Source organism: Aphelocoma coerulescens, chromosome 1A (genome assembly GCF_041296385.1).
Source record: "Aphelocoma coerulescens isolate FSJ_1873_10779 chromosome 1A, UR_Acoe_1.0, whole genome shotgun sequence".
NCBI classification, from domain to species: Eukaryota; Metazoa; Chordata; class Aves; order Passeriformes; family Corvidae; genus Aphelocoma; species Aphelocoma coerulescens.
The window spans coordinates 13,032,607-13,053,370 of NC_091014.1; the positions used below are offsets into that span (position 1 = coordinate 13,032,607).

Genomic DNA, 20,764 nt, shown 5'->3' on the forward strand with positions numbered 1-20,764 from the left:
AAATTTCCTTGCTCCCTACACTGGAAAATGAAGATTAAGAGAAATGTCTTGAGCTTCAGCCCAAGGCAAAAGAAAACAACTTAATCAATGCTTTCAGGTAAGATACTCTTCCCTTTAGCTGAGGGAGCTTGAGGAATCCAGAGGTTTAGATTAAAGTCCACCTTCCAGCCCTTTCCCATTCTAGGAGGTTTCACCATTAACTAAGCACTCTCCTTCACCTGCTCACAAGACAGCTTGCTAATATAGGCAATGTTACCCAAATTTGTCAAAAGTAATTTAAAATCCCATCAACATCAGAAAACTGTAAAGGGTAATACTAACCCCTAAGTCCAGCAAGTCAAGAACTGCACTTTCACTAGTTTCTAATGAAAATTACTCTGTAGTAAGTTTGTCTTCATTTTTTGTTGTGACACAGTCATCTAATTAATACATTTTTACAACCAAAGTAATGAATTTTCTGTATTATATCTGTCTAATAATATATCTCCTAAGAAAAATGAGATCAATCATTATTTTAAAACATTGGCTTTATGGGGTTTTTATTTCATTTATGAGATCTGCACAGATAAATCAAAAAAACCCACCAGTTTCCATCACCCTCCCAGAATGGGATTAATTTACCATAACGAAAATGGATGGGAGCATCAGAAGTGCTCACTCCAAATGTGCTCACAGTGACTAATACCATGAATATGAAAAGCTATCTTAACCCGTTCTAGGTTGCAGATAGATCTTGGCAGAAAGGAAGACAGAGGAAATGAATGTAATCACTGCAAAATATGTAAAAATGACAGAGAGAGGAAAGTCTAGACAATGTGAGATGATTGCCATGCTCTCCAGCTTGGAATGCAAAGCCTGTCTTCTGATTGTTCTGAGGTTTAAACTGCCGAACACACACTGCTCTTCAAACCCATATGGGCAAGCAATTTGCCATATGTTTTAGAACATGGCACAAGTACTCAGAGATGCACTACTGCTAATGCTGCAAATAGAAAAAAGCGAGAAATGCCGCCCCGTCTCTCTCATACATTAACGAGGGAGTGGAGTGCTCCAGGCTTGTTTTCAAAAAAATACCAGCCCTCTAGATGGTAACTTTTCCTTCTCCATGCTCGTAGCCACGTGAGCTTGCCCTGGCTCCCAGAGTCCTGGCACCAAAGAAATGATCTGGGGCTTTGGGTTGACGGCAAATTGTCAGCAGGTGTGTCCAGGCAGCCAAAAGGGCCAACAGTGTCCTGGAGTGCATCAATCACAGCATCGCTGGCCAGTCAAGGGAGGTGATTGTCCTGCTCCACATCACCCTGATATGCCCTGTGTGCAGTTTTGGGCACCTCAGTGTGAGAAGGATATAGAGCTATTAGAGTGTGTTCCGAGGAAAGTGACCAAGGTGGTGAAATTTCTTGAGGACAAAATTTACAAGGAATGGCTGAAGTCACTTGGCTTGTTCAGTCTAGAGAAGGGAAGGATGATGGGTGATACCATGGCAGTCTAAAACTTCTTCAAGGTGGGAGGAGAGTGGTGCTGATCTCTTCTCTGGTAATCAGTGACAGGACAATGGAACAAAGCTGCATTAGGAGAAGTTTGGATCAGACATTAAAAAAAGGTTTTTCACTGAGAGGTTGGTCATCACTAAAACAGGCTCCTGGAGCAAGCAGTGATGGCACCAACCCTACTGGAGTTCAAAGAGCATGTGAATGATGCTCTTAGCCATATGGTTCAGTTTTAGGTTGTCTTGCAAGGAGCAGGGAATTGGACTTGGTGATCCTTATGGGGTCCCTTCCAACTTGAGATATTCTATGATTCCAAACCATCCAGGTCCAGGAGTGCACTGTAGCTCCTTAATCTTGTATGGAGAAAAGACCCAGGGACAACTGTCTCCTCCCACCCACTCTGAAGTACAGGAAGAAATCCTGGGCACCAGGACTTGAAGGAAACCACATGTGCTCCATTCATCTTGACATCTTCCCTCTCCGACCCCTTGGCCTCCTGACACCATGAAGAGATTACGTGGGCAAAACCGTGCTTTTGTGAAACCTTACTCCAAATTTCTATCATTATCCTAAATATCAACATTCCACACACTCAGCCTTGAACTAATGAACTTTTCTGTAGGGAAAATGTGTTCTCCTCAAGATCCCAGCTGGTGATTCTTTGTCTTGTCCTAAGTCTTTCTTCTACCCCCATGCACACACTGCTCTCCTTCTCCATGTCTCAGCAATCATTTGTCTGCTCCTCCCAACCACATCACACACAAACAGGATACCACTCCATCACAGAACCAACATCTCCTGCAACTATTAAAGAAACTCTAAGCTAATGATGGCTAATTCAGAGGAGAGTGTGCAAAATTTCTAAACATATTGAAAAAAATCTCTTATTATTGAATGGAACATCTAAACAGCCTGTACAACCTCATGTACTTACCAGTGTTACGTGTTGCTGATCCACCACTCACCTGAACAGTGGTTAAACCTCAGGGCACCCTGGTTCCAGTCAGGTTGTGGACACTTGCACATAGGATATCTCTGGTCTTTTGAGTTCAATTATATTGATGTTGGTTATAACAATTTGCAGATCATAGTTTTAGGACAATAACAGTGTTTGCTTGTAGTCAGTCAGTCATTTACTCCTGCTTAAATCTGACATCTTAAGCCGAAAAGGCAGGACTTCAATTTACCTTCAAATAAAAATTTGCAACTGGATTTCCATACTAAGATTTCTTCCTTCTGCCACATCAATTAAAAACCAGCTAATCCTGCTGCTGGTATTAAACAAAGTGCATTAGTAACCACAGAAATAATAAAAATAGGAGTATTCTTAGAAGAATAATAAGAAGAAATGGTTGATAATTCTGTGCCTGCCCCAGTCAGAGGAGCATGTTGTCAGGGCTGATCTTCACAACTCTATCGCAAAGGCTCTGGAAATGTTTTCTTAAATAATAGCTGCATTTAAGAAGGAGCATTGCAGGGAATGAAGAGTCTTGCTGTCTTGCTTGTTGGGTTTTGTGTTCTGACACAACGAAAGCCCTTGCATTTTTAGAACATAGATCTGCACATGCAAGGAAATCTGTGGCTGAAATAGGCAATTTGTACCCGTTGCCCCTTGTGAAGAGAGAGCCTCCATTCTCTTTGCAGTTGCCCCTTAAGCACTGTTACACTATGATGAGGCACTGCTGAGCCTTCTCTGCTCCAGGGAGGAGACCTGACTGCGTTAGTCTTTCCTCACAGGGCAGGTGTAGATGCTGGCTTGATTGTCTCCAGCCTGTCTGCATCTCCAACCAAGGTCAGTAGATGTTCTTCAATGTTTGATACCACAACCACTACCCAAGCTATCTAATATACATCGTTTTCTTGTACTGCAATTACAACTATAAGTTTTATAGAGCTGGGCTGGTATCTTGATGACTTGAAGTCACAGCTGCTGTTAGAAGGAGCTGATTCAAAGGTTGAAATCTAGAGAAAAGAGCATTGGTGTTCTCAATATATTCCCCACCTGTGAGCTCCAGATGCTATACCTGCATTATCAGTGGTAACTTCAACAAGGCACCAACCTAATCTTCAGTGAGATCCTTCCTTATCTTCATGGGTGGATTTAAATGTTATTTTCAAACATTAATAAATCTATTTTGCCTTTTATTTCAAGTGGCCCAGTTGAGAGAATTGGAAAGAAACAAAATATAAAGATAGTGGCAAAAGCTGCTACACTAGTCCCAGTGGTGCATTCCTTGGCTGTGCATTATTAAGCCAACACAAAGAACATTTCCAGGAATACCATTATGCCGCTGCATAGAGAAAAATGCTTCTGATTAGCATGTACTCGATATGCTTGGATAATTACTTCTCCTTCCGAGAATTCCAGCAACAAGTGAAACATCTGTTGTTTCCTCCAAGTTATAACAATTCTTTTACAATTACTCTTTTGCATACTTTGAATTTCTAATTTTTTATTTTTATCTAGAAAGCCAGGATTTGTGGTGCAACTGGAATTCACAATGTGCACATGTGTGTGGGAAAGAAGAATAAGAAATAATGGCAGTCCCTAACTGCAGCATTATGTCACCCCAAGGCTAAAATTGTTGGCCATCTACATTATTTGCATTCACTGTATTAATTCCCCTCTATACACAACGGGAATTAATTCCATTTCAATAAATTCAATGGCTCCGATTTATTCCAAGGTTGATGCCAGTGATCTCTATTGTTTGTAGCCACACAATATGCTTTCTGCAGCCAAAAATCCAGCTTCCACCCCCTTCCCGCAGCACAGTGCTTGTGCAGCTGTGGCACTACCAATGCTCGGGATATAAACAACACTGAAATAAATGGTGTTAAAAGAAAACCCTAAGTGAGTTGGAGTAGCAAACAGCATGGCAGCAGAAATGTGCAGAGGCACTTGGGAGAGGCAGGAATTTCTTCAGCCAGTTTCACAAGCAGAGAAAACAAGTCATAGCACAGGCAAAAATTGCTGTGAAGAGTCAGACCCCTGGACAGTCAAAAGACTGACCAGAGACCTTGTCCCATGGTAATATTCACATTCATAACACTAGCGATAGACTCACCTCATTATACTCAGTGCAAGTTATCTGCTATCAAGAGCTATTGCTTCAGAAGGTGATGCACAAAGGAGAGGTGAGAAATGCAGGTTAAATACGGTGCTTTGCTCTTCCTGCTGTTTGCCTGCCCAATGACAGCACAAGTGCCTCGGGCAGTGGCCTGTTACCGAAACAGGGCTCCAGCATCATCCTCCGAGGGTCATTGCAAGTTACTTCTGTCATCCATATAGGCTGGATGAATAAATAACTCACCAAATACACTTACAAGCAGTCTAACTTAGCACAGGTTTACTAAAGACTGGAACCAGAACACCTTGCTGAAGGACAGGGGTAAAATAACAGCGGTTTCCCCTATGCAAGCTGGAGACTTTTTGTGCTGTTTTTATCTGGCCTGCAAACACTTTCAGGCCAGCCAGCAAAGGCCCTTGAGGAGTATCTTTGACTCAGCTGCAAATCTACAGCCTGAAGATAACATAGGAGACATATGGCAAGCCTTGTCTCTGTCAGCCCTACTCACTTTGAACAGACAGTACCCTTGATTCCAGCTGCTGGGAGCACACACATCACAGAGACTGCTCTGCACAGAGATCTTGGCCAAGCAGGGAGGGTTCTCTGCTTCGGATGGGTTTTACAGCTCAGTGGCATCACACCTTTACACCTGGCAGCAGCATTGCCACAAGGGATTTCTAATATAACAGGCAAGGAACAAAGAAAGCATGACCCCTGCAACTCTGCCAAAACAGGAACAGCGTTTCCTCTTGAGTGGGGTCAAGGACCTTATCCATCCTTCAAATTACTCAGTAACAAAGACACAGATCTCTCCAGGTACCCCTGAGTGTCACCCTGCAACAGGCTGTGCCTGTTTTGGGTGCTGCTGCTGTGTTTGCACAGTGCTACCTGCAGGCTGTGGAGCTGCAGCTATACAGATGTGGGCAGCTCACCAGCTGCCGTACCACAGCGCAGGGAGAGATCTGAGTGCTGGTGCAAGACTACAGAATTCAAATTTGGAAATCTTTTCTAAGAGAAAACTAATAAAATTTAAAAAGAAAAGAAGAAAACAAATGTCTTCCTTTCCAATGGCAGCCAAACAAATTACAGAGCTGCAAACGCAAAGTTTCACTGCAGAACAGAACAGTGTTATCTCCCCTAATTTAAGTGGCTGAAAGTTTTGCATCTGACTCTAAATTACCCACACACTTTTCCTTTTACACTCAAGGGAGAAATAACCCAGAGGATCACTAAAATGAGGGTCAAAGATCAACTGAATGAATTCCCCTCTAAAGGTAAATGGGACTTTTTAATGACTGCCAAGGAAACCCTGGGTCAATTTGGCATCTAAAATTCAGACATCTCAGGCCAAAGAACCCTACACAAAGTGGAAGATCACAGACCTAGGTACAACAAGCAGTGCATGCAGAGCTGTTGGAGACTCTTCATCAAGGTCAAACCTTTATCCCTAGGCTGGTTGTCTTTGAGCCCAATCAGCACAACTGTAGAAATGGTTTAATGAAATAATTGAGCGCCCCAAAAACTATTTCACCAAAACTCACTGGTTTAGTGCCAACTTCCACTCAGGTTCCATTTGTTTAACTGCAGTTTTCAATTAGTCAAGTAATTCACTTCCCATTTTTTTACATGCATGAGACAGAGCAAAAGCAAAAGATTTCAATTGATTCATAATCATGAGCCCAGAGACTCGGGATTGGATTGTGATAAGGGCAGAAGGCAGCCAGCTAATTCCTGACAAATTTCATTACCAGGAAGATATGCTCAAGAAGCAGGCACTGCTTATGAGGGTTAGAAGTGAAAAGTTAGTGGGCGTTTAAGAATGTAAGCATGCTTAAAGTATTGTCATTCTTAAACATAAAGACTTAAGTAATAAATTAAATTAGTAAGATATTGACTATTTTTGCAAACTTGTCCCTAAAGTGTATGTGCTTTCCTTTCCTTGAAAGGATTAATCAAACATAGGAAGAAAAAAGAAAGAAAATAGACAAATCTTTCTGCAGCATGACCTTATTTACTACCCCGGACCATGAACTTATACAAGCTTGTACTGGAAAAATTGAATCTGACCAGCCATCAGTGCTGCTTATTTTATCAGAGGTGCTTGTGTCCATACTGAATGTTGTAGCTTCATCTCTGAACAGCCAGAAAGGAAATCTCTCTTCATTTCTCTCTCCAGAGAATTCCATCACTGATAGCAGGAGACATGGGATTGCTTACAGCCCAGAGAATTGACTTTTTATCACAAAACCAAATCTGCAGCAACTTCAGACTTCTGAAAGTTTGTCTAAAGATGGCAAAGTGTCACCTCAAGTGTAAAATGACTAAAGAGTGGGAAGAAATAGGGAAGAAATAGGTAAAAATATAAACTTCTAAAAAAGATTTTATCTACTTTAATAACACTTTGGGAAATTTATTTGTAACATATTGAGGCCCATATTGACTCTCGAACGCTTAATCTAAACTAACGAATCTGAAGTAATGCTCTACACATATTTTACACTTGCATAATTCAGACATTCCGTAAGGACCTACATGGACCACAGGTAGCTGGGGGAAGCTCTCAAATGGCACCCTGACAGACAATGCAGATGTCATCAATCAAATGGGTTTCTTTGCCCTTTCCCATTTATTCCTATTGCCACTGCAAACTTTCCCTGATGAAACCAAGATGGGACTTACAATCTGATCTGAGCTTTTACATTAACATCCAATTAAAATCCAAGGTTTACGTACCTGCTTATAGATAAAACTCCAGTATCTCTTTGGCATGACAGCACTAGAACAAGATCTGCTGACACCTTGTTGCCAGCAAGCCCAACCTGCCTTAAACCTGACATAACACCAGCTGAAGTGCTGCCCTGCTGCCCAAGAGTCCTTCCTGGCTGCTGTGGCAGTAGCCATGTGCTCCAACACCAGCCCCAAGCAGAGCCCGCTGCAAGGCACTGCTCTCAAGCTGGAGAAGCAGATCCAACTCCTGGTACAGCAGGCTGGCAAATTCTCCTTCACATGAACCTCCCCTGTACCAAACACCTGATACTGAGCAAAACTCTACAGCATCCTCAAGGCTTCTGTAGCTGCCCATGCAAATTAAACTCCAAAAAGGGGTGTAGCATGTGAGGAGCAAAATGACCAAAGAAGACAGACACCTGGTGGCAGCAGCTGATCAGCTTTGAGACTGGTTGCAGGACATGGGGATTTACTGCATTTAGAACAAATTTCTCCACATGCTTTAGCCTTCCCAAGATGATTTGGGTAAGCTGCAGTGATCTACAGCCATGGGTTGACAAAGCCTTCAGCCTGCACTATGACCATCCACAGCAAGACTAAGTCACAAGGGAGAAGACTCGCATCTGCAGCCTCCTCTGATTTCTGTAGTTTTCTGTTATTGTCCCTAAAGTGTCCATTACAAGCTCTGTCCTGTCCAGTCCTAATCAGGGGAAGTAGCAGCACACTATGGGGAAGATCTTGGTGTCCCTTTCCTACTGAAAAGGCTTCACATGAAAGCCGTTCTCAAGGCTGCCTGTGTGTCAGAGAACGAACATGACATGCCAGACTCGAGCAGTGACTAACTGCTTGAAACAGCAAGGAGGAAATCTTATCTCCACCAACCCCCAAGGCAATGCTGGGCTCAGGGGTTATATTTATTAATGCTGATATCCAATGACAGTAGAACTGTCACCAGAAGTGGGTCATCAGTTCCAGGTATCAGAGGTATCATATTCCCTTTCTTTCCTGAGTTATCCCTCTCACAAACTGTCCATGGTGACCTTGGACATTTCCCCCTTCCCGAGACAGCTGTTTGGTTGCTGTCACCAGCAGGGTCTATCTGCTCAGTCAGGAAGGCAATAGGCAAAAGGAGCAGATAAAATGAGCAGAGCTGACAGGCATGACCACAAACACCTCTATCAACCCAGTCAGGAACATTGGCAGTGCAGGTATCTCCAGGTGTTTTGCAGCCAGACACTCCCCAAGGCACAGCACAATTGCCAAGATCACCTCCTGTCTGAACACCCTCCATAAAGGGACTTCAAAGGACATGTGCAGGCTCTATCCATCACCAATGACAAGATGATGGTGACTTTCAGGAAATGGAAGTGTCAGCAAAGCAGGATCCTAACAACCCAGCAGAGACTTACTACTTTTCCCCAAGACTGACAAGGTACAAAGGCAGTATTCAGGAGGAAAGCCACAGTATGAGTGAAGACTGTTGTGGGTTTTTTTTAACAAAACAAACAACATGGGGACCTTCTCAAAATTATTTCCTCTTCTGTCTTGCAAGAACTAAATTGGAAGAGATGACTTTGTCAGCTGCTATTTATTACTAAAAGATTTTTTTTCCCCACCTCCTGCACCAATACAGATATATTTTGTGCAGTCATGCAGTAAAAATGAGATTGCTTTATGGACTGAGAACAAAGAATCATGCATTCCTCCTTCAAAACCTTCTCTTACATTCCTACTGAGGGAAATTCACTACTGAGAAACACGTAACAAAAGCCTACCTAAGGAGGCAGCAGTGGGTAGACCTGCAACACCAACCACCTTTTTCTTCCTTTTCCCTCCAACAGACAAGTTGGATGCCTCGGGGTTTGAAGTACCCAGTAAAGACAACAGCAGCAGCCACTATCACCATCTGTAAAAAAGATAATTCTCTCTACTGTTTGCTGCTGGATGCCAAAGATGGACCTGTGAAATCTGAACCAGTAATATCCTCAAACATTACCTGGAATGAAACATGCTTGCAATCCAGAGAAGTTTTTGGAAGTTACTAAACTTGGTAGCTACCCAAAGGATTTTAAATGTCCCATTCCTAGAAGATGACATGAAGAACTAATCAAATTATTAAAGTATCTTTCTGCATTTCACCTGTACTTCAGCTTAGGTTGTTCTACATGATATTCTATATCATTTGCATTCCATGCGCAGGTTTCTTTCCCAAATGTGCTTTAATTTAAATAATATGGATTTAAATCAAAACAGGCAGACACAGAAATATGCTGGACATACTAAAAGATACAGCTCACTGCATTTTTTTTTTTTACCATCAACCATAGAAAGCTTTATTCCAAGCCTGATCACACTTTCAGTTACAAAACACGGGGCAAAAAATAACAGTTAACACGCAAGATCTGCCATATTTCTACTTGCCTCTATTCTTATACTGGACTTTCCACATTGAGGGATGGAGAATAAACCTCTCTCATTTTTAACATAATGAATGTACCTAAGGGTAGCAAATAAAGGTTTTTATCATTTTTAATTTAATTTCACAAATGTTTTACTTTCCCCAAGCCGCCGTTTGTTAGTGCAACAATCCAGCACAGTGCTAGTTGCTGAGGTATACATGGTTAAACTAATTTTACCTTCAACCCAAACCATAGTGTTTTCTCTCTCCTTTTTTTTTAAAAGTAATGAAAGCCATATATTCACTATTTCACATTTCTAAAAATAATTCCACTCTAGAGTAAAGAATGGTTTTGTAATAATGACAGGCTGTAAAAAGTAACAGCCTTATCTTTTATCACCCATAGAACTCCTGCTGTTCTTTTTTTTTTTTTTTTTAAGTATATTTTGTGCAAAATTAAGTTCTGTGTAGGTCTGTACCATAATTTGGAAAAAACTGTGTATAAAATGTATTTAATTTTTAAAAACAATCCCAACGTCAAACAACAGAGAAAGGAGAAACAGATCAGAGGCAGCTGAAGTTTTCACATGAGAACCTAAATATAGTATGTTCTTAAAGCTCCAGTAATACATTCTTCCAAAAACCAGAATGCACTTTGGTCATTATTAAACATTAGTACAGAGGCAAATAAAATACAAAATGCTTGTTTGTGTTGCTTTATATATAAAAATATTTTTATACCACATAAGTTTAAAATTCAATACTTCCAATCTTTCAAGATTCTGAAGATTAGCAAACATAGTGCAATGTCCAGACTCTTGTAATTTTTCAATTTGAAGCCAGTATTTTAGAAACATAAAATGTAAGAATACTTGTGCCTGGTGGTAATACTCCTCCCAAAATAATTTGTAGAAGGAAAGTTTGTTCCAAGCTACTTAATTCCACAGGGATGGACACATTATTTTTGTCACACTGAAGAACCACGAGTCAATATGACTGGTCCCTGTGGGAGGCAGGGATAGCAGGCAGAGGGAGAGGTGTTGGAAACCCCAGCAGAAAGCACAAGGGAATGACACCTGCTGGGGAGGAATGGGAGTTATTTCAAGACACAAACCTGCCAAATACCAGGCTTTGTGAGCTCTGCTGCTCACCAGAGCAATTTGTTCTCTGTGTTTAATTTTCTTAAACTTCAATGTGGTACAAATGGCATATACTATAGCGTACAAGAGGAGAGTATCTATCATTTGCTCACTCATTCAAAGCATCCTTTCACCAGTAAATAATTTGCTTGTTTAAATATTCAACTTCAACATATAATACATACTCCTCCATAGTTCACCATAATATATCCCAATTAATATACATTTATATGTATAAAGTTTCTCATTAAAAGTAACAATAAAAAGTGCACATGCACAGTCAGAGCTGCACAGAACAGCCTAGTATTTCAAATAAATACAATATTTAATTTTTATCAAAATATCATACAGCATAGTAACCATTTACAATTATTGCTCTAATAAGTGTGTTATCAAAGAACACTTGTTGACTTCTTATATCATACCTTTTTAATATCCCAGGATATTTAAACTGCAGCCTATATGAGTTTAGATCCTGGAATTACTCAAAATACTAGAAATACCCACTTGTTTCTAATAGCAATATAAAACATTTTTGCTACCTGTCATACTGTATAGTCAGTACTTTATTTTTTGAACATGTCTCACTTTTCTATTGCAACCAAACATCTATTGACATTGTCCTCATAAATGACTGGTGCAAATGAAATATTCTAAGCAATTTTACCACACTATCAAAAATCAAATGACTTCCATATAGTGTTACTGGTAACTAAAAATGTTCAGCATTGGCTTCAGCTTTAACAGAAAGCGCAATTTAGTGTAACCAATTTTCAGGATTTCAAACTCTCAGACACAGTTTTTGACCCTTCCTAAATCTGACCCTTTCCAAAACTAAGCAAGTAATTTGAAAATAAAACATAAATGTCAACTAGAACGAACATTAAACCAGTGAGAAGATGAAATAAATATAAAGATTGCACAAGACAGATGTAAACACTTCGGTTTTCCAAATGACTTCCTTGAAGAGGTTGTAGCATCTGAGATACAGATTCGGTGGCTGCTGTGAGGCAGTTTTGTCCATCAATGAGCTTTTCTATAACACTGTGTTCTGTTGTCTCATCATCTTTCTATACTGTCAAGATTTGATCTTCCAGAGCTGGAAAAATTAGAGCAGTACATCAATTTATTTCTCAAACTATTTCTGTTTACCAGAACTGCAATACCACCACATTTTTTTTTTTTACTGCACTTGCTGCGTATTCTAATGACACACAAATACGTTTTACATTCATTTACTTCTAACAAGAAAAAGACAGCAGATGTAAGCAAACTTGATGGCCAGGAAAGGGCTTTGTGACAATTACAAGCTTGTGCAAGATGCTTGTGCAAGATAGATAGCCTGCTGTGTCTGCCTCCCTTTAAGAGCTATAGAGTCAACAGTGAGGAATTAGAGAGAGAAATCAAATCTGGGATATGAAGAAAAGTTAAGGAAGGTTTTGTATTTATAAGTGTCTCTGTATTTGTGTCTAAGAATTCTTGTAATTAAGTGTCCTAAATGAAGTTACCAAGCCATAAAATGAAAAAAAAAAAAGTTTAAAGGGCTGGTCTGACAAATACATCATTATTCTTCTGATAGTGCTTTAAATTAATAATTTAGTAACAGTTTTCAAACAATAAACCTTCTAGTTAGCCTGGTTCAGAATTAACTATGCTACAATATGTGTTCCATTTACGAGAACATAGTGAAAAAAAGGATGCTTCTCAAATATTTACCTTCAGATTAAATCCAAGCAAGTCACTGATGACACCAGAAACAGCTGACAGGATGACAACTTGGGTGATGTTATAAAGCAGTGGATTCATTGTAAGCCCATATAACCTAAAGGGACTGTCCAGTTCCTAATAATCCAAAACAACAGCATTGTTAAAAAACAAAAATTACACAAAGGGGGTTTTGTTCACATATGTACTGTGCAATATTAGACACTTTATGAAACCTTCAAGACCCAGTGGAGTAAAACACTCTCCTATTATTCTGGATATAAAACACAACGTGCAGGAAAATATCAATCACATTAACTGACTTGACTGCTGTTGTCTTAATAACCCTTCAAAAAATTGGAGGCTACTCATGTACAGCATCTACCAATCTGCTCATGAAGCCAAGAAAATAAAGAGCTAGGTGCCACCATCTTAGAATTCCTTATAATTTTCCAGAAATCACCTTCAGTGTTAAAAGAACTGACAAGCAGCAGAACCACAAAAAATAAGAAAGGAAAGATTTTTCATAATGACAGAAACTACCTCACGACTATGAAAATTAACAAAAATGTCTTTCCTATTGCAATTTCCTTCCTTTTCCATTAATTTTGAGACTAACTACTGATCAATACAGCCAGAAAAGGATGATAAAGGAAAAAAAAATCCTAATAATCATTGGACTGCCAATACTTTACATTTTTTTAATTGGAAGGAAAAAAAATTAGCCCAAATTAATCTGTAATAAAACTTCAACAAAGATGCTATTTCACCAATTTTCAAATAATTGTGTGTGGATATAGTCACCCAAACTTTTCTGGCCTAGAAATACATCAAATAAAGGAAGGAAAAATGAGTTTTAAAATATAAGAGTGGATTATATGAAGTCTACCAACTATCACTGCTTTGGTCATTCATATTTTCTAGCTTTAAATTCATCTTCATCCCTCTCCTGTATTACATCCTGGGCCTTGAAAAAGACCTTATAAACTCTTTCTTAAAAAGGAAGAATTTCAAAGCTATGATTCTTCTTTCAAAAAGGTGAAATAAGAATGAACAACCTTTTCATTTAGATGTAATGTGGTATAAAACTCAGCTGCAAATACAAAAGATACAAAAGACATGATTCTAAGAAGGACAGCAGAGAAATTCTTTAAGGAAAAAGTTTTTAGATTTTGGATTCATCTTACCAATTTTGTGAATAAGAAAACAGTAAGAATATTCAACAGAATCTAGTCTTTATAAAAGTTTAAAGACCAAAATCAAATTTTAAAAACCCTGAGCCCATTTAGCTACTGGACATGAAGTATGTAATTGCGCTGATCACTAACTACCAAGAATTTATTTTAAGCTCATAGTAGGTGGCTTGGAAATCTCACTTTTCACTATGTTTTTACAGTAACTAAGTGATGGCCTGAGTCTGGGATTTGTGCCACAAAAGCCAAGTCCCCCACTGGAAAAGGCTGTGAGTTGATACACTTCTGGCAAGAGTAAAACACAAACACTTTTTTTGAAACACTGAAAAGAGCAAGAAAAAATGGAAGCAACTTAGACCAAGAGCTGATCACCATCCAACCCACCCACATTCTCACAGCACACAAACACTTCAGCTCATGAGATGATAGCATGAACCTGTTGGCCTTTGTCTGTTCTACTCATCCAGTTTCTCCTTGAATCCAGATAAACTTTCTGCATCCACAGCATCCTTTGACCACCTGATGCACTGAGCATACTTCCTTTCGTTTGCTCCACAACCAGGTCCTAAAAGCCCTGCAGTCCCTTACTCCTACACCAGGAGATAGTCCCTGACTTTGGCTCTCCTTATTGCTGCAGCACAACTCTCAAGCTGTTGCTTTGTCAGCTCTGAGTCCTCGCTGACTCCATCAGTCCTCTCATGGAAAGTGCTGTGTATCGTTTTAGAGAAGGGACCAGCACACACCTTGCTCCAGGTGTGCTGGTGGGGGGAATTACTCATCTAACTCGAAGAAATCCTCTGATTTCAGCTTCTAGCTGGCCAAATTAAACCAAGGTTTAGCTTCATTTTAAGGGTTGCTCCCTGGCTCATGGGAATCAACAGGCTAAGGGACCAGAGTTCAGTGTGTGGTAGAGTGAGGCCACAAGGTCTTAAATCACCACTATATTGACTCTCAAAACAGACAATAAAATTGCATCATTTATTTCTCAAGCATTCATCATCCTGTCCACCCTGAAGTACTTTCTCTCACACTGCTAATATACAGCTAAAGAATAAAACTTACTGGATGTAATAGCAATTTGCAATCCACAATCTGCAACATAACAGACTGCAGTGTATGAACAAGCAGCATCACTGTGAAAGCAGTACAGGGCAAATTTAAACCAAAGCACACCCTAATGCCTGCAGAAGTCACACAAGTGACTCTTCAACCAACCTATTCTACTTCTTTTTTATAATATGGGAATACTATTTTAATTCTTACCTTCAATAACTTAGTAGCAAGCTTTAAAACATTGTTCACTAGTGTCAGTTCCTCCTTCTTATTAGGCTTTTTCTCCATTTTCAAGTACAAGTTTATCTGATTGAAAACAAAAACACAAGTATCACCACCAACTCAGAATTTAAAGGAATTAATTTGGAAATATTTGATATTTCAACGAAGTGATTATTCAGCAGCCAAATGACAAAACTGCAATGACATTTCTGCAAGCAAGCAAATTTTTTGTTTCCTTTTTAATATTTAAGAACAAGTACTGGCTCAGTACCATAGGAAAACACAATGCTTTATGATATAACAAATTACATTTGACGTTATTATAGCACCCACTTCAAAGTTTAGTCTGATCTGTAAATTAGGCAAGAAAAACCACCAACATAGGTAAGATTTATATAATTTCTTTTCCTCATTCAAGAGTTGCCTGAGGTTTGACAATTCATCTCCAGAAGGGTTTTATACAAGTGGGCAGACCTTACAAGACTTAACATCCTCAAAAGTTATTGAACAGAATGAAATGCTAAAACATAATTCTGCTAAAGTGTAATTTCTTTTAAAAGATTCTAGTATAATTTAGTACTTCATGAGCACCTTGAATGCAGAAAAATCAATCTTTCCGGTGCCTTGAAATATTTGAAAAATTATTAAACTCTTCATTGCTGTAGGAGAACAGTACATTGAACATTTCAATACTTCTGTGATGCAGACTTTTTTAGGTCATTATTTCTGAGAAAGTTAAGAGTTCAAATTAGCTCTCTTTTGGCCTTTTAGTAATTTTGAAACATCAACTTTCATTCTCAAACAACCTATCTTTGATACCCAAGATCAGACAAAGGCTAGGTTTTTTTCTTTTCTATTGCATAACAAAAGCAAATCAAAGGAAAAAATGTCTTGAAAAGCCACTAAAATTTATTTTAGGATGACAACCTTCAAAATAAAAAATGAACAATTTAGCAACATGCTGAAGTAGTCCTTGAGATGACACCTGACTACAGAAAGGAAAAGATGCTATATGATGCTATGAGATACTTAACCACATTGTTGTATGGTGGTTACTGAAATACAAGCCACAGACATCTAAAACAAGTAACTGAATATTATCAGATCTCCCTAAAAAGACCACTTTCTTACACAGGTTAAGAATCAAAACCTATGCCTAATATATTCCAAGGCATATTAAGGTCGTGAACTATCTATTACTATTGCATTTTAAACTAAAATTATGCTTCCAGAGGCAAAGAGACTCCAATCTTTAAATATAAAACTACTGATTTAAACGACTCAATATTTATAAGCAGGACTAAACAAAGAATAAAGGCTTTAATTAGCAACCCCGAAAACCCTAGGAAGATTCAAATCTCTTTTAAGAGCTATTATGATTTCCTTAATTTCAATAACAAACATGGCATCAGGAGAGGAGTGTGTATGCACAGCCATCTACCACACATATTTTGAGACCCAAAACTGGCAAAATGACAACTATGGTCAGACCATACACTTTATTTTGCTCACAGATTTACAAGACCAATTAAAAACACATTCAGAAGGGCCTGAAAAATTACAACCAAACAGCATACAGTCAAAAAAATCCCTTTTAGTTTCCCATCATGACTCCTAATCATGAAATTCATAGATTGACTATAAAGAACACAGAAGTGCCTGAAACTCTGCTTGCAAAAGTAGAATTTGCAGTTTCATCTTATCCTTGGAGCATTTAAATTGAATCTGGGAGTTGAGACTCAGCTGTCTTTTTTGTTAATGTTGTTGTATTTCCCTATTTGTTTTCAGCCTTGTTCTCTTCTCACTGAGCCTAATAACTCTACTGTGTCATTTTCCAGGACACTGGATCAGATGTGCTTTTTTAGATGAAGTGAGTGTCAGTCAATTTCTTCAGCTTCACCTCTCTTGAAAAGCCAAAATGTCAGACTTTCATGAGTCTGTCTCAAGAACACTGTAAATATGCTGTAGTACCCAGGTCTAGCAAATGAAAGTGAGTTCTACCCAGGGTAAAGTGTATTCTTTTAATTTTCTGAGAAACAATTGTGAATTCTACTTTGGTTTTCATTTCATAAAGCTGTCAGGTATTTTTGAGGGAAAAGACTTATAACAGGATAAGCTGGATTCAATGCAAAGATAAGTATTTGATGACAGAGCACTTCTTTAAGTTCTGGGGACATACAGAAAGTGTTTCTTTCAATATCCATACTAGACTAAAATGTTCAAACATTGAATCCCAGGAAGAGCAGAGTATAGGAACCTATGAAAACAAAATAAAGGCTTGGCAATCTCTCTCCCCTTGCTCTCTGCATTTTTTTCCGATCTTTATCCCAAACACTTCCCTCCATTTTCATTCCAGAAACAGCAGACAAACTTCACTGGGACATTCAGCTGTTTGTACTCTGAGGATCAACAGAACCATGCAAAGCTCTCCAGGCTCAGAAACTCTGAAAGGTTTCAGAATGGTGCAAAATATCTCCCTCAGGACAAGGCAGACGGGCTGTCTGGCTTCTCTGTGTCCAGCCTCATCATCTTTAGTAAAGGCAGAATAAATCATTTATATCATCTGTCACAGGCCTCACATCCCAACTTTGGGACACACAGTTTGGAAGACTTTATTCTCCTACTTTAACACATTTTCTGTAGGAAACCTGTGAAGGTTTCTGAAACTGCCTATTTACCTTGCCCTAAAGAGATTGTTTTGGACCAGTGTGAAACTTAACAAGAAAGAGATTTCTTCTTCCCTAGCACTAATTGAACATGCTTAGCTCGGAAAACTATCAGCAGTGCCAGGGAGAGCAGAGAAGGAAGTTTGAATTACAAACATCAACCAGAACACTCCTGAGAAGAAACACACATAGACCCAAAGCCAAGTTTGAAAGATGAATGAAAAAAAAAAAAAATGTCCAAGGAGTCTAGAGGAGGCTATATGTAATCCATGCAACCTAGCCATCCTAAGCTATCGGGCTGGAAACAGCAACTCACCTCATAGAGGGTAAGTTTGTTTTCAAATCTTTTACTCACCCATCCAATACTGAGATTCCAGGGGTTTTTTTCCTATTTAAAAACTACTTTTTATGTTTGTGTTCTTTAAGATGTTAAATTATATCAAAGGAGATGGTACCTCCAAGCCCACTCACTTAAACAGAAGTTGGGATAAAGTCAAACATTTATCTCAGAAACTGAACTTTGGGTTGCAGAGTGTTGCTTCACTTCCCCATAATTAACTCCCTAATCCAAACTATTTTAATAAATCTACAAGGCCTGAGACCTACCAGATGAATGAGTTGTTTAGATATAAAAATATAGGTATAGGCAAATTCTCACCTGCTCAGTAAGCAATATTGAGGTATTGCTGTATTTTTTGCTTGTTTCAGATCCAAGAGTAACAAATCTTAAGAGAAAAAGAGTTAGTGAAATGCACCAAATTACGAGTTCCCAATTGTAGTGACAATCAAGGAAGATCTCATGCACGTGAAGTAGCTGAAAAATAAAGAGAAATCAAAATTTAATTTGAAATAATAATTACACTATGATACAAGAAGATAGTTACATATCTCCACACCTTCAAGAAACACTTCCCAGTAATAAATATATGGAAGGTTTTGAGGCCTATAAAATTTGACTCATAATTTTAAATCAACATCTATTAAAGATGTTGGGAAAAGATAAATAAAAAAACACACTCTAAGACAATTTTAAACTCCTGTTCAAATTTGCAAAGGCACTACATGGGATAAAAAACAAAATACAGCCTCACATGTACTAAATTTTATATAAATTACATTCTTAATAAAATATAGTTAGCTACCAGGCAAACACAATAGAGTTAATTAGAAATTGGAAAGAAAATACAACCAGAAGCCATTCAGAAGATCCCCTATATTTTGAAACAGTAGCTCAAAGACAAATCTTAAGCAGTAGAAATCTTTAAACATAGATTTGCTTACTTAAAAGACTTTCCACTAGAGGGCAGGCAAATATAGCCAACAAGCCTGTTTCTCACAAAAAAGCATCAACCAAATTCAGTTATCAACTGCCTTTACAGAAGAAAATGTGTATTGATGCAAAATATTACAAAGAAAAAAAAAAAAGTGTTCCAAAAACCACAATGAAAAATGAAGGAGGACACAGATTTAAAATACGACAGTGATATCACAGAATCATAGAACATCCTGAGCTGGCAGGGACCCACAAGGATCATACAGCCAATCCCTGGCCCTGCACAGGACACCCCCAAGAATCACATCGTCCCAGGTGCAGAATCCACCACTTGCCCTCGTTAGACTCCACACTGTGGGTGATTGCCCAGTCCTCTAATTCATTGCTATAAATAAGTTTATTTGGCCATTACAGAAAAACATGCTAAAGTAGATGAAATGAACAATACAAAATGGAGCTCCATTCTGAAAAGCTGTAACAGCTATTACTGGTTTTTCCCTGGGGCCTTCTAACTTACTAGAAATCACTGTGCAAAAGGCACTCAAAACTGTTTTGAAAGCTATTTAAGTCATGGCTGTTTCTCTACAAATAGAATTTCCTCACCTGTGCACAACAGATGAACACAACTGAGATAGTCAGCAGGAAGGCAGATGAAACTATGACATCCACTGAGCGCTGCGGACCTCGACGCTGAAAATACAGGATATGCACATGTGAGTGAAACCCCACCCCATCAGCACTGGTATTTAGCATAACTAGTAAGAATCCCACTGTTCTTCACTGGTTATTTCTCAGCTGGGTAAGTTCCCTCTGCACCTGCCTCTGACCACTTTTTTGTTAGCCACATTATTATACAAATGTTCCCGGTGGCACAGGAAAAGGTAGAATATATAGGTGTGGCTGCAAGGAAAGAAGGGAAGACATTCTCTCCACAACCCTCTGCAGAAATTTGAAACACCAAAACTACATTCTATTATCCAAGTGATGTTATCCTCCTCACCCCACCAGCACCATACTAAACTTTGTTTGCTTATAGTTCCTGCTTTCCATGCTCTCCAGCCTCCACACCATAATTCCTTAATGTTTTCATAAACCTTTTCCTGCTTGCAAAAACTACTGATAGGAGATTTCAGGGATCAGAACGTCTTACACAGACACAATTTCTAGCTTCACCTGGCACACATACACTTACAGCACAAATACACATGAACTGTCTTGCTTTATAAATTCCTTGTGTTAATGGTACCAACTGATAAGACTCTTACAATAAGATACTGTCAGCATTATACTACAAGTGGTCACTTTTTACCCAACATTTTCACAAAACTTTTCAGCTGGCATTACTAAGACAAGACTCCAACTCTGAGCACACTCATGCTTTAATCCAAGGTGAAAACCAAACTTTAACTTTCTCAAAATCTGTCTGCCTGCAGGCACTGCTGGCCCAGAGTCACAAAAATGAAGCAAATATGGGACATATGCACCAATAGTGAGTGTACAGGAAGAAACAGACTACAACACCAACCTTCCACTGGCAGCATAGGAGGTATTTTATGTTAGAATATAATCATACGGTATTTTTAAATGTTTAAAATTTATTAAATGTGTTAAATTCTTATTAAAGCAAAAATATACATTATTTTACCTTTAGATAGGACCTGAGAGATAGCCACATTTTTATATTCTGCACTTTCTTCAAGCGGAAGTGAGGAACCTCCGATTTTCTTGCCCTTCTGGCAGATGTTAGATGACCAAAAAGTTTGGCAAAAAGTAGCCTCTGCAGTGAAGAAAATAAAATTACCTTAACTGTTAACTGATTTTCAGAGGCACT

At 38.8% G+C, this 20,764-nt stretch overlaps 1 protein-coding gene across 3 annotated transcripts in view; it reads right to left on the minus strand.

Moving 5' to 3' along the window:
- Positions 1–9,498: 9,498 nt before the first annotated feature.
- Positions 9,499–20,764, minus strand: part of PHTF2 (putative homeodomain transcription factor 2) — a 62,659-nt gene continuing 51,393 nt past the window's right edge. For all 3 annotated transcript variants that reach the window (XM_069035837.1, XM_069035827.1, XM_069035846.1), the window contains 6 exons: positions 20,579–20,710; positions 19,537–19,623; positions 18,319–18,474; positions 14,983–15,078; positions 12,539–12,664; positions 9,499–11,921 (listed from right to left, as the gene is read on the minus strand). In XM_069035837.1, coding sequence (XP_068891938.1) covers positions 11,901–11,921; positions 12,539–12,664; positions 14,983–15,078; positions 18,319–18,474; positions 19,537–19,623; positions 20,579–20,710 — 618 coding nt within the window. In that variant the 3' untranslated portion in view covers positions 9,499–11,900. The remainder of the gene's footprint in view (positions 11,922–12,538; positions 12,665–14,982; positions 15,079–18,318; positions 18,475–19,536; positions 19,624–20,578; positions 20,711–20,764) is intronic.